Consider the following 13,793-nt stretch of genomic DNA (forward strand, 5'->3'; position numbering starts at 1 on the left):
TGGACTTACAACAGGAATGTGGCGTAGGGACTAAGGAAAGGGAAAGCTACCCTGCAGGCACAGCAGGCTGAAACAAGAAGAGTATGGAATGGGCCAGTTCCTTATTCTCCTTGTTTTCAGGCTTCTCTGTAGCTTCAGAGCCTTCTTCTGACACACATGCATACGATACACCCAGTAGGTGCACTCACTTCCCTCACCAGAGTAACAAAATGAAATGCAAACATGCTTCGAGATATCCTAGCCTTGTCATGTGTCTTCAAGCCCCCTCCTCATTTCTAATTAAAAAATTAGAATTCCCTGATTCCTTTAGCAGTCTCTTCCTTGGCCCTCCCTCCTTTCTTATTCCAGACTCTCCCACTCCATCCCCTTAAAGAGATGAATTGGAAGAATATGCTGTCATGTCAGAAGGAAGCCATTGTCAAGTCTCACAGCAGAGCTAATAGGATAAAGTATTATCCGACTTCCCTTAAGTCCAGAAATTAAGTCTTCTTGCAATGGTAATAGATTATAACTTGTAACCACTGCAGCTGGTAGGCTGCAGGAACAGGCTGTGTGTATCTGAGGCCTCAGCTCCATTTCTGGGCCTGTGCTGGGCCTTTTGTGAGGGACACACTGAGCATTCCTGCAAACACTGCTGCCCTATCCGTGCAAGGAACTGCCTGTGCGGAGAGCTGTCTGTAACTCATTCAGTTCACCTACAGGGCGGAATCTCTGAGTGGGAGAAGCTGCCTGAATGGTCTTAATGAACCTGGATGAGTAGATAGAAGGGAAGGAGCCAGACCCTTGAAGACTCTAGGAAGAAGTAGCCGGAGGCCAAGAAACCAAACTTTGCATAGGGAACAGTTAGTGTGTGAAAGCTCTTCTCAGTCATCCGTGCTGACTCATTGAGCAGGTCGAGTGATTTAATCTAGTGACTACATCAGCACCAGTGCAGACATGGGGAAACCAGAGGTGAGACCTTAAAGGAACTTTCAGAGACTATAGATGAAGGAGTTGCCTTGGAAGAGGAAACGCATGAGGCCTGTCGGAAGAAAAAGCCATCAATCTTCTAGAGTGGAACGATCTTGCAAAAATGGCCTGGGTCCTATCATGGCAGATGACTGTACTCAGATGGGGATTATAGAGGGAAACACCCTGATATAAGAGTTATTGGGGCACCTGGGTGGCTCAGATGGTTGAGTGTCTGACTTCGGTTCAGGTCATGATCTCACAGTTTGTGAGTTCAAGCCCTGTGTCAGGCTCTGTGCTGACAGCTCAGAGCCTGGAGCCTGGTTCGGATTCTGTGTCTCATTCCCTCTCTGCCCTTCCCCCACTCACACTCTGTCTCTCTCTCTCTCTCAAAAATAAATAAACATTAAAAAAAATGTTACTGGAGGGTGCTACTTATTAGTGGGGTTATAAGGAGGTGAGTGAGTATTAAAGAAACTAGTGGACCAAGGACTGTTCCTTTGGCATTTGGTAATAAAATCTCTAGTAATTGTTCTAGTATTGTTCCTAGGTGCACAGAATGAATGACCATGAAAGGCTGACTACTACTCTGCTCCATCTAGTCCCCACACCTGACAATAGAGCAGCCTTTCCTCTCCATGCTTCCCTACTGGAGGGTCAGAAATCTTGATGGGGTAAGTTAGGGAAGACACCATCGTCTCAAATGCTAACACTGTTTGACAGGAGAGCTTCTTCCAGAGATGGCCCCCATAGGCCCCAGCCTAATCTCTCTGACTCACTGCCAGGGTCCATGTCCTCATTTTTATGGAAAAACACAATTTATGTAATACCCTCCCTCTGGAGTAATACTCTTTTCGTGGATCCGCAGTGACTTGCACCCACTTTTCTCTCCCTGTCTTTGCCGTCATAGAGATGAGGAACCAGGTTCAGTGCAGACCCCTGAGTGAGCCGGTCAGGGTCCAGATTAGGTTACGGTCCTAAGGACTGGGCTGTTTCCCCCTGGCAGTTGGCCAGCCTGCAGGATAGAGAACAGGACTGTTGTGGGTGGTTTGGCCCAAGTACTGACAGCAGAGCTGGCATGTACCGGAGCACAAAACCTGTGATCGCCCGAAAATCGAATTCTAGCCACTCATTAGGAAATCAGAATGCTTTCTCTCTTAGACTTCTCTTGGAAAGTTGATCTCCCTGCTTTTCTTCTCCTCTGTCCCATGCCACGAATATCGGACTGGTCCTCCCCGATCCAGGGTCCAGCCAGCCTCTTGCTGGCTAGGACAGCGGAATCTCCCTGGCTTTCCTCCTTAACTGCATTGCAGACCCTTAGCCTGTCTATCTGCCATATAGCTCCGTTCTGCTCTCACTTGCTCAAATTCTGGTCTTTTCTGCCCTTTAATTCTGCTTTGAAGCCCCAGCAGCTCTTCTCTGTCCTGCCTTCTCCCTCCAGGTGCCTCAGCCCTCCCCTGCCCTCCCCTTGGTAAGGCACCCTGACAGAAAAACGGGGATAGGTGGAAAAGCCTCCAGGAAGCTTATCCTCTTAGGAAAGGAACAAGGTTTCTTAGGTAAAGGATTCCTGGCCCAGCCCTCAGCTTGTGCATCACCACCAACAGCAGCACCTCTCCTTTCTTCTGGCTTAGCGCAAGGAAAGGTAATCTCTTCCGGGACGGAAACGGCACCTTGGGCCAGCTGGAGAGCTGGATTAGGAAACAGAGCACAAGGCACTGGTTTCCTGGAGGGAAAAGTACAACCCCTCTTTCCCTCTGGGCCTGGCCTTGGTTACATGGTACTGTCTCCCCGTCCCCAACTTCTGAGTAAGCATCATTCCTCTCTGGAATAGCTCAATAATGTTCTCTCTGGGCACAGATGAGGTTCTAGAATCGAGGTGGTAGTGACTGGGGGCTGGTCAGTTGGTCCTTAGGTTTGTCATCAGATAACTACCAACAATACAGCATTACTACGTGATGCCAGTCACCACTCTTAAGTATGACTTTATACATATAATTTCAGTTTTCACAACAACCTGTGAAGCCGTGAGATCGTAGATACTAATATGTCCATTTTACATATGAATAAACTGAGTATTTATCCAAAGTCACACAGGTAGTAAGCGATGGAGCTGAGATTCAACCCAGGAAGACCAGATCCAAAGTCTATACTTGTAAGCACTACGCTATATTGCTGCTTTATAGATATGTACATTTCACTGATGTGGTTCCTGAAGCATTTGTCGCTGCTTCAAGAAGCAGTTTGCTTCATTTGAAATTTAACGCAAAGATGAAAACAACCTTAATTCACTGCCCAAACCCTTCTCACCCCTTCAGGGGTAAAGGGTGTTTTCTGAATGCATGAAGACCAGGAGAGGTGCTTTTGAGCCAAAAACTGCCTTGCGGTTTAGCCGAGGCAGGATTTAGAAATGGCGTGAACAGTGCCCGCATTAGCCGATGGCATGTAGTGCTGAGCGCCAGCAGAGGAGATAAAATCAGACATATGTTTGGATATAAATGTTCTCTCTCTCTTCTTCTTCTTCTTCTCTAATTTTAATCCCCTGCCGCTTTGTTGCAGTAAAATGTTAGGGCCTTAATTGTGGGCTCTTGCCCCCTGAGGTAGTAGTCTGGGCTGTGTAAGGCCCCCCTTGGCCCTGTCCTAGTCTCTGTCCATCTCCACAGAAGGAAGCCAGAACTCTCCACTGTCAATGGCCATGGACTCTGGACCTCTTCCCCACCAATAACAGGAATTGTTTTGCCAGGGACTCTTTACTTCATTGTTCTACCCAGCACCCAGCAAGTTCTTGGCCTCAATACATGTTAAACAGCCCTGATAAAGCCAGTGTCTCTAGACCTTAGAAACTGTCCTGTCTACTCTCCCTTCTTTGATAATAAGATGCAGCGGAACACCGAAGAGCGTTAAAAGGCCTGGAGCAGATTATGGGAGTGGCAGCCACAGCATGGCACTTACAGAGCTGGGGCTGGGGTAGGTACAGTGGAGGAGAGACATTAAGGACCCCACCCCCACCCCACCCCCCACCCCCCCCGACAGTCTCATTGTTGAGCCAAATAAGCAGAAACCATTCCACTGTGGAGAACTTGCTCTGGTAGGTGCTTTAAGACCTCTGTCAATCCTCAACTCTGCAGAGCTTCCAAGGCTGAGGATGGGAGAAGGCCAAGCTACCTTCCCTTTGTGAACACCCTGCCTGGTCTAATGTCACCCTTTCTCCAGCAGCCGTCTGCCACTGAACCTCCGAATCGGAAGCTGTTATGTACAGTCCTGAGGATCTAACCCCTTAGTGAGCACACGTGGCCCTTTGGCCAGCTGTGGGGCCCCCTGTGGTCAGAATTCTGGTCAGACCTTGGGGGGCAGTACAGCCAGTTCTGAAGCAGATTGAGCACCCCAAAAAGGAGAAGAGAACACAGTGATATCTGGAGGAAGGTCCCATTTTTACTGCACGGTGGCAGGGAGAGAAATAGGTTCTTGATAGCCCAGAAGAGCCTGAGTGAAGAAGGCACATTTGACTTGGGAGTCCAGAGATCTTGGTTTCAGTCCCACCTCTTCCACTGACTAGCAGTGTGACCTTGGAGATATCTTTCAGTTTCTCTGGGGCTGTTTCCTTGACCATAAAATGTAAAAAGATTAGACTAAATGATCTTTCATGGCCCTTAGAAAATTCTTTAACTCCATATAATCAGCAGCAGTCTTTCCCTCTAATGTGTTGCTACAAACTACTCCCCTGAAGAGCTACCAACCCATGTCCCATAGCTTGGCCGTCAGGCCTGAGGATGAGTCACCAACACAGCATGAAAGCCTGCACTTTCGGTGCTCATGGGACTCCTCTCTGAAAAGCTGTCCCAGGTGCCTGCTACGAAGGAGGCAATACCCACCATTACGGCAATGGAGGTTTGCTGCTGTAAAAGCTGAAACGGTGCCCAGCTCCAAGAGTGGGCCCAGAGCAGAAAGGAACTACCCTTGCAGCCCTAAGGACACTTAAACCCAAGAACCAGATCTCAGTCTCCCCCACCTCCTTTCAGGTTTCTTCTGGAAAGCGCTTCTCCCTCAGATCCCAAGATGGCAACACACTCAGCCCCCAGGACAATGTTTGTTCTTAGGACTCTTCCCCGGGAATGTTTTAGGACCATTTCTGTACCCCTCCCCTCAGACCTCTGGTTCAGCCACAGACCCTTCATCATTCCAAAGCGACTGTACAATCCCTAACTATCCAAAGAGCTGCCAAAAAAGGTTAGGAAACCTGGCCCCACATCCTCTGTTTCTGAAGCAGCCGCTTTGTCCACAGTTGCCTCTGAATGTGTACCCAGGAAGCTGTTCTGAACAGCCCGAGTTGTCTTGTGGTGCTGGGAAAGGGATAATTTCTTGCTTTTTCAGCTGGTCCTGGCCAAGTCCCACCCTTTACTCTGCTGCAGTTTTCTCGTGTTATCGGGGGTAGCTACGGCGGTAAAAGGAGAGCCAGAGGGAACGTGTATTTGGAGCCTGGAAATGTGAGTGACAGTTTCTAAAGGTGTGCCATGCATGCACGCATGCTACCACAAACACTGAGACCCAGAAAGGACACATATCTACCCAGGGGATTAAGAATCGGCCCTTTTCTTAGCCAACTGCTGCAAAGTGCTGCCTGCCTCTCTCCCTGTTCAGTGCCAGGGAGATCACACCCACTCAGTCCCGATTCCCTGCATTAGTATAAAAACGCTGAGGAGACGCAGGGTCCCGGTTCATGCAGCCTCCCTGGACGTCAGTACTCGGTAAGCATCAGGAGACAGACACCCACCACCACCACCGAGACATGTTTGACTATTCAGCACCCAGAGAACAGAAGGAACACTGCCTGTGGGAAGTTTAAGCCAAACAGCATTATTGCAGGCCTCTTAAATCCAGGTCCCCCAGGGTCTCTGGGTAGATAGAGCTGGTGCTGCCTGACCAGCAGCTTCTGCTGAGGTGGCATTTAACTTCTGGCCTGGTCCCAGGAGCTGAGGCTGACCCATTTCCCCTGCTTTTCCAGGGCATCAGGAATTTGGTTCTACCCCCAACAAAGCCAGGGACTAACACACTTAGCTTTTGGAAGGTGCACTAGAATTGGGGTGCTTTTTATTTAAGCTAAGGAAAGACTGTTGACAGCTTTAGCATTTTCCCATACTTGAAAGAAATTTAACATTGTCTTCCCCTCCCACCTTACGTCTCCCCTCCCTTTGCCTTTTTTTCTTTAAATAGAAATGACTTGGTTAATGCTTATAAGGATCTATAGGACCTTATTCAATTTAACCCTTTGGGGACATTGGATTAAAAATTGAACAATATTTATTAAAATACAAAAATACACTTTTCTCACATTACAATCAGTGTTCTTTTGTTGGCATTCCCCCCCACCCACCCATCCCACCCCTTTCAAATCTGAACCCTTTATTTCTTTTTAAAGCTAAAATAATAAATGAAAGAAGTTACAGCATTAAATGGACCAGAATAACAGAGATCTCTGCCTTCCCCGCCCACGCCCACCCTTTCTCCTCCACCTCCTCCTGAGGTCGGCCTGGGAGAGGGAAGCCTTCCCCCCACTGTGCCATGTTCCACAGGACTCCTTGCAGAACTCACTTCTTGTGTGCATGTATATCACTTTTGTTTTAACTGTGGATTCACATCTTTTTTGTGAACCATCCTGTTTAGTAAAGGCTTCATTGTACTTGAAATGAGCCTGTGCCCTTTTTCTCTCTCCACTCATGTTCTGCCCCCACCCCATCACCACAACCAGTTGACATCAGCTGTAATAATCCCTAATGAATCAGCATTTAGAATAGTCACCAAATCACAAGCATGAGAAAAGCTTCCACTCCCCCAAGCTCCCCAATCCCAGCCTCTCCTCCTTCTCCACCTTAAAACAAACAAAACCTTTATAAAAAATCATAAAATGCCATCATTGTCTACAATCATTTGTCAGATACCAGGAACAACAGGTGGACATGGCACCATGCTAATTTATGGCCTCCTGTGAATACATTCTCTCTGCTTCTGCTCTCCCTTCCCACCCCCCCTCTGTGGCCGCACCCCCTTGGGGGGGGCCTCCTCCCCCTCAAGGGAAACCCTGAATAGACACATGCCCTGCAGAGAGTGGGTTAAACCCATCTGCAGGAATCTGGTGCAATGTGAAAGCATTTGACTGAGAGCTACGCCAGCCCCCTTCCTTCTCTGCTCCTTCCCGAGGCGCGCTGTCAGGCGGGGCACGCGCGTGTCCCGGTGCACAAACCAAGGAGCCTTGTGCACATGGACAGATGGAAAGACCGAGCCCCTTTAAGGAGTCATTTAAATTTTGGTGGTTTTCCTGTTTAGAATACATTTACAGATCTATCTTCCCCTTGGCCTCTGAAGAAAAAAAAAATTATTGCCTCTCGACACTTCAGCACAGTACAAATTCTCGGTGCTTTTTTTGTATTTCTTTTTAAAATAAATTTGCAAAGACAGCTCTCAGCTTAAGAAAGGTGTCTATAGAAATGGGTATTCCTGTATGCTGTGAAGCATCTTCTAAAAAATGACAGTCTACCCCCACCCCCACCCCACCCCTCAGCAGCCCACACCCTACCTCTTTAGGGATATTTGTTGTTGTTTTAGTTTATCTTAGCAGTTTCAGCCTTGTATCAGAAATCCCTTCTGGCATCATAGCAAGTTGACTTGTGGCTTCTACCCCACAACGTTCCCAAGAACCCCACTCCCCCCTTTAAATAGAACTTACAAGTTAGAAAATAGTTTTGTTTTGAATTTTTGTTTTTAAATTTTAATATAATCTGTTTCTTTTACCAGCCCGTAGATTTAATATAGAAGCATATACAAGAAAAAGTCTCTCCCCACTCTGTACAAAAGTTGCTGTCTTGTGTGTGTGTGTGTGTGTGTGTGTGTGTGTGTGTGTGTGTGTGTGCATTCTATTGCATTTTGTAAGTTTTTGGGGGGAGGGGAGTCATATTTGAGTTTCCTGTACCTTGTCCTTGGTATGGGTCTGAATTATGTAAGGTTCAGAGATTGTGGTGACTGCGGGGTGCAGAGAGTTCCCCAGGCTGTTTTCTGTCCAGTGGGCCCCATGTGCTGGTTTGTAGGTGTTGTAGTTAATATGGTCATGAATTGTGGGCAGCACTACTGCCCCCTCACCTGATACACCGGACGGAGCTGCTGTTGCTGCCGCAGACGCCGCCGCTGGGATGTCTTCGTCCACCTGGATGATCTCAACTGTCCGGGCGGCTGTGACTGTACTCCTCTGCTGGTGCCGCTTACGAAGTTTGTAGAAGACAATCAACATGGCGGCAGCTAGCAGAGTCACTGCCACAAAGCAGCCAATGATGATCTTGGTGGTCTTCATGACTTCATCCAGGCTGGTCTGCATCTTATCATTGGTGTCTGTCGCGGGTACCTGCTTGGGCACACGGGTGGTCTGAATGAGCACCGTGGTGGAGGTGGTATATGCCGGCTGATAACCAGTGGACGTCGTAGGAACAGGCTTGTACTTGCGCGTCGTATCCTCAGGTGAGATCTCAGTGGTCTCCACTGTGACTGTGGTGAAGAAGCTGTAGTTGGAGGTGTTGAGCTCGGCCGTGCTCACGTTGAGGTAGGCCGAGGCGTTGGAGTTGCCTGCCACGTTGGTCACCATGCAAGTGTATACCCCGGTGTCTGAGAGCAGCACGTGGGAAAAGTTCAAGGTGCCGTCGTTGAGGACAGAGATCCTCGGGTGGCGGGAGGCGTGGCTGAGCACTGTCCCATTGGGCAGCAGCCACTTCACGGAGGACATTGGGGGAGTCCGACACTTAAGTTCCGCCATCCGACCCTCGGAGATGTTGAGATCCCGAGGGGCATCCATGATGAAGGGGGCAGAGCACTGGAAGGAGGCCTGGTCCACCTCCACCAGGTAGCGGCCACGCATGTGCAGGGGAGCATGACAGCGGCCGCAGCAGGTAGAATTGGTGGGTATGTACTCCCGAAGCCACCAGGCTAGCCACAGAATGTCACAATCGCAGTTCCAGGGATTGTGGTGTAGGTGCAACTCCACAAGGTACCTCAGTGGGGTGAAGAGGTCATGGGGCAAAGAAGAGAGGTTATTGTGGGCCAGGTTGAGTTCCACAAGTGAGGCCAGCCCATCAAAAGCGTTCCGCTCAATCAGGCTGACCTGTGAGTTCATGACCCAAAGCTTCTTGAGGGAGCTGAGGCCGTGGAAGGAGCCAGGCCTGATCTCAGGGAAGTGGTTCCCTGACATCTCCAGCTCCTCCAGCCCCACCAGGGGGGTCAGATTGGGCATATCTTTAATGTTGCACATGCCCAGGTTCAGGTACTTGAGGTTGAACAGTCCCTCAAAAGCGCCCTCAGAGATGTACTCCAGCTTCTTGAGCTCCCCCAAGTCCAAGCGCATGAGGGAGGGCACCCGGTTGAAGGCATAAGAGGGGATGCTTTCTATGGGGTTGTTGCGAAGCCAGAGCTCCCGCAGCTTGGACAGGTACTCAAAGGCCCCACTGGGGATGACTGTCAGCCAGTTGTCAAACAGCTCCAGGGTGTTGAGGCTGGCCAGGCCGTTGAAGGCCCCCACCTCGATCTGCCGGATGGAGTTCCTGCCCAGCTGCAGGACCTCCAGGTGGTGGAGGTGGCGAAAGGTGTCGGCCTGGATCATCTGGATATTGTTTTCCATGAGGTTGAGGTACCGGGTGTTGGAGGGAATACCCTGAGGGACCTCGGAGAGGCCCCGACGGGTGCACACCACCTTGCTGAACTGGTTACTGCACGAGCAAACGGATGGGCAGTTCTGGGGCCCGGCGGAGGCGGCAGCGGCGATGGCTGCACACAGAATCCACACTTGCGCCGTGAGGTAGACGACGGGGAGCAGGACGGCATTCCAGGTGTGGTGCACAGTTACCTGCCACAAGAGCTTCATGGTGTGGCACGTTCATAATTCACCATCGCCTGGGATTTTGGCTCGGAAAGGAGAACCAGCCCTACCCCGGCTTAAATGAGCTAGGAGCTCCTCTTTCCATCTGGAGAAGGAGGTGGGGAGGGGGCGATTAGAGAGACGGAGCGGACCGGCGGAATAAAAGCATGCCCAACTAAAGCGTGGCCCCTGTCTCCAGCCCCCCTCAAGGCAAGCCCTCGGAAAGCCGAGACTTTCTCTCCCCCGCGGCAACCATCCCCACCCAGTGAGTCGCTGTCACCTACCTCGGAAGGAAGGAATTGGCGTGGTGTCCTTAAGCGTTCTCCACGGGAGCCGGCCACGTCGTTGCCATTCTTACTTCTTAGTTTTAATTAACAAAACGGGGGGAGGGGGGGAGTGGAGGGGGCGGGGAGGGCGGAGGGGAGGGGAGGGGAGGGGTGGGGGAGACAAAATGGCTTCTAGTAAATCCGGAGCAGGCTACGGCGAAGCAGCGGAGTTGAGGCGCGCCGGGGAGAGCCGAGGCCCGGCGGGCTATGCAGGTGCATGCCCCCCCCTCAGCGCGAGGAGCGGCGCCACCAGCGCTTCCCTGCTTTGTCCTTGGACCCTGGCACCGGCTCGCACCAGCCACGGGGGAAGCCGCTTCATCGCCGGAGCGTGCCTCCGGCGCCCCCAGCCCGCTCCCGCGGCTGCCACCCGGCGGGGGTGAGGGGGCGCCCCGAAGCCTCCCAGGCCGCGCTCGCTCGCTCGCTCGCTCGCTCGCTGCTGCGCTGCCCCCTCTCCTTGTGTCGGCGGTTCCGGCCGGAGGCAGCTGATGCAGTCGTTCGCCCGCGGGGCTGCGAGAGTTAAGAGGAGGTGTTCGCGGCTCCTTCGCCCTCCCCAGACACACACCCCCTTCTTTGCTCGCCTCTTCTCTCAAGGGTTAAAAAGACCAAAACTGGGCTTAGTTTCCCAGCCCGCCGTCTGCCGGCGCGAGGAGCAGCAGTCCGTCCAGCCCCCTGAGGGTCAGCGGCGTGGAGGCAGCGCCGGGACCAGGTCCGCCGGCCGGAGAAGCGCGCGGCGGCCGGGTCGCGCCCGCACCGCAGGCCCCTTCAGGGAGTCCGGGGGCGGGCGCGGGTCCGGCGGCGGCGGCGGCGGCCGCAGCCCCCGGTGGCGCGCAACCGCCCGCCGCCGCCCGCCGCAGCCGGGCCCCCGGCGCGCCGCCGGCTCTGGCTTTGTGCGGAGGGAGCGAGTTCCGGGCTTTGGCTCGCGGCGCCTTCAGTGGCTGCGCCGCCCGCGGACTGCTGCAGCGGCCCGAGCGCCGGCGGTGGCGTGAGCAGCGGGGGTCGCGGCTGCGGGGAACGCTCCGGAGCCCGAGAACATGGTCCGCGCTGGCTAGCGGCGGCGGCGGCGGCAGCAGCAGCAGCAGCAGCAGCAGCGGGGCCCCTGCGCTCGGCGCCCACCGTCTCCTCCTCGCGCCGGGCTCGCGGTGTTGCAGGCAGCAGCCACGCAGACTGCTCTCTCATCCTTTTGTCCTTCAGTCAGAACGTGAATGTACTGCTGACGCATACTGTTCTGGGGAGAAGATTAGCGTGATGCAGTGCTCTTATGTATTAACACCGCTCCCCCTCCGCTGCCTGCCCTCGAGGGGTTAACGCCGGCGCCTTCCAGCGCCGCGCCGCGCAGCCCCGAGCTCCGCGCCTCCGTCCGACTCCCTCCCTCCCTTCCTTCCTTCCTTCCTCCCTTCCTTCCTTCCTTCCTCCTTCCTCTCTCTCCCCCACCCCCCACCCCCCTCCCCGGCGCTTCCTCCCCGCCCCCTTTAGGCGAGGGGAGCGGAGCGGGCGAACGAGCCGGAGTGAGCGTCAAGTGAGGGGCCGCGCGCAAGTCGCAGGCGTTCGCAGCTATTTTGGTCCAGCCGAGGGAGCCGCCGGGTGGCCGCTGATAGGCTGGAGCGGCGGGGCTGCTGCGGGAGAGACCGCGGTCCGTGCCCCGCCCCGCCCCCGGGCGTCGGGCCCCCTCCGGCTCCGGACGCGGTGGGCTCCGGGGCCGGGAAGCGGGTGGCGCGGCGGGGTTGCTGCAGTTGGCCGGCCTCCCGCCCGGTCCGCGTCATCCTCACCCCCGCCGACTGCTGACGGGGCGCCTGGCCGCGCGCGGCCCGGGCAGCATACGCGGAGTTCGGAGATGCACGGTGGGGACGCGGGGGCGGCTGGGGCCTCTTGGAGCCAGAAGACCGAGAACCTGGGCTCCGCGGGCCGCCCCGCGCTGCCGCACAGATGCACATTCGTCCTGCGCCGCCCCCCCCCCCGCCCTCGCAAATTGTCTCACCCTTCCTTCCTCGGTTTTAACTTTTAAATGGTAGTTTTCTTAATGAGGGCTGCAGGGAGGGCAAATGGTGGAAGGAAAGGCCAAGTGTGGGGACCCCGGGGAATGATGACCCGGGACACCACAGCAGCCGGCAGGCAAGATTGAGGTGAACTACCAGAAACCAGGGGAGAACCCGTTCATTCACGAGCGGCGGCCACCGCTTCTCACTCTTGGCAGCCCAGTGTCGCCCTTTCTCTTCCCCAAGCCTTGAGAAAGGTGGGTCTTAAACCTTCCGCCCGAGGGCTTCACTAGCTGTTCTGTGTTGCTGGGTCTCAGTGAGAACTGCATAGCAACCTGCTTCGCCTTGTGGCGAAGAGACCCTGGGGCATCTGACAGCCCAGTGTAGGAGAACAGGACTAGGTCAGCCTTTTCCCACCCCCGAAAAAGACTGCCCTTTTCTCTGCTTTGTGGGGGTGGAGCCATCTGTGGCTAAGCCCTGGGAAGCCCGTAGAATATGGCATTGGCTCAGTATTGCTTCTTTTCAGGCGCTGCCTCCAGACTCTTCTCCGTGTGCCCCCACCCCTCCACCTGGGCAAGCTTGCTTGTTAAACCCCTAACCTGCTTGTGGGCTAATCCTGAAGAATGAGGAGGTCCTGGATTTCTCAGCTCTGAGTTCATCCACGCTCATATCTCGGGGTTGCCTGCTACCCAGTAACCTGGGCAAGGAGTTCTTGAATTCCTGGCAACAGTTCTGTTGTAGGAAAGCTGGATTCCCCCATTGTTTACCAAGACCTTTTGATCATGCATTTGCAGTCAAATAACAACTTTAGTCGTTCATATGCTGCCTTAAAATTACGTAGTAAATGGCGGAGCCAAGATGTGAACCCTGGGAGAGGGCAGATGTGTAGGAACTTGAGCATGGAAGTGATTCCCCAGTTTGCTCCCAGTGGATGAGAATTCAGGTTTCACCCATGTACTTCAAAAGTCATTTACTAGGATGCTTATCTACTACTGCTCTACCATACTAAGCATAGATGCTTGGATGGACGGCTATAGACATGTCTGTCTGGATCTGTCCTCGTTCAGTCTTTGTTTATCAAGTGAAGTAATTGCCAGAGTTGTCTCCATTTTACAGATGGAGGCACTGAGCACAGGCGGGCAAATAACACGTTCAAGGTGGTACGTCCACAAAGCAACAGAGCCAACGTTTCAGTCTGGTCTCCTTACCCTGAGCCCAGTGTTTTCATCGCTAACGGAAATGTCCATTGTGTCTGCACTGCAGAGAGTAAATGGCAGAAGCAAAGTTGGGGGGAAGACTGTATTAAAAAGTTCAGTCAAGGCTATATGAGAGAAATAGAACGAAGGGTGGAAGAGGAGGGGCTGAGAAAATACATTCTTTAACTTGTTTACTCACAATAACTAAGCAAGAGAAAGAATGAGAGAAATGGAGGTAGATCAACCCTGATACCAGGCTTTATCTGGGCTCTTGAGTGGCTCCTTTTGCTCTCTTTACTAAAGCTTCATCTGTACGTCATCAGCGGCCTCCCCCCTTAGAGATCCGGGGAATGTAAACCTATCCTGATAGGGATCTGAGGAGGAGAATCAGAAGCTTACTGGTGGGAGGTTCCTCTCCTGGCCACAGCTGGCACTGAGCCGGTAGCACGCCAGAGGACACCCT

At 53.2% G+C, this 13,793-nt stretch overlaps 2 protein-coding genes across 3 annotated transcripts in view; one reads left to right on the forward strand and one right to left on the reverse strand.

The window, feature by feature from the left end:
• SND1 (staphylococcal nuclease and tudor domain containing 1) overlaps positions 1–13,793 on the forward strand; it is a 422,256-nt gene that overhangs the window by 353,049 nt on the left and 55,414 nt on the right. The gene's annotated exons all lie outside the window — the stretch shown is intronic.
• Positions 7,678–10,255, reverse strand: LRRC4 (leucine rich repeat containing 4). Its single transcript, XM_003983010.6, has 2 exons — positions 10,120–10,255; positions 7,678–9,941 (listed from the first exon to the last, which is right to left on the reverse strand). The coding sequence occupies exon 2, from the start codon at positions 9,839–9,841 to the stop codon at positions 7,889–7,891; it is 1,953 nt and encodes a 650-aa protein (XP_003983059.1). The 5' UTR covers positions 9,842–9,941; positions 10,120–10,255; the 3' UTR covers positions 7,678–7,888.

The sequence above is a fragment of the Felis catus genome, chromosome A2 (genome assembly GCF_018350175.1).
Source record: "Felis catus isolate Fca126 chromosome A2, F.catus_Fca126_mat1.0, whole genome shotgun sequence".
Lineage (NCBI taxonomy): Eukaryota > Metazoa > Chordata > Mammalia > Carnivora > Felidae > Felis > Felis catus.

Bases quoted from the DNA above. Each gene is read 5' to 3' on its own strand.
- LRRC4 (XM_003983010.6), bottom strand. From the start codon at position 9,841: ATGAAGCTCTTGTGGCAGGTAACTGTGCACCACACCTGGAATGCCGTC.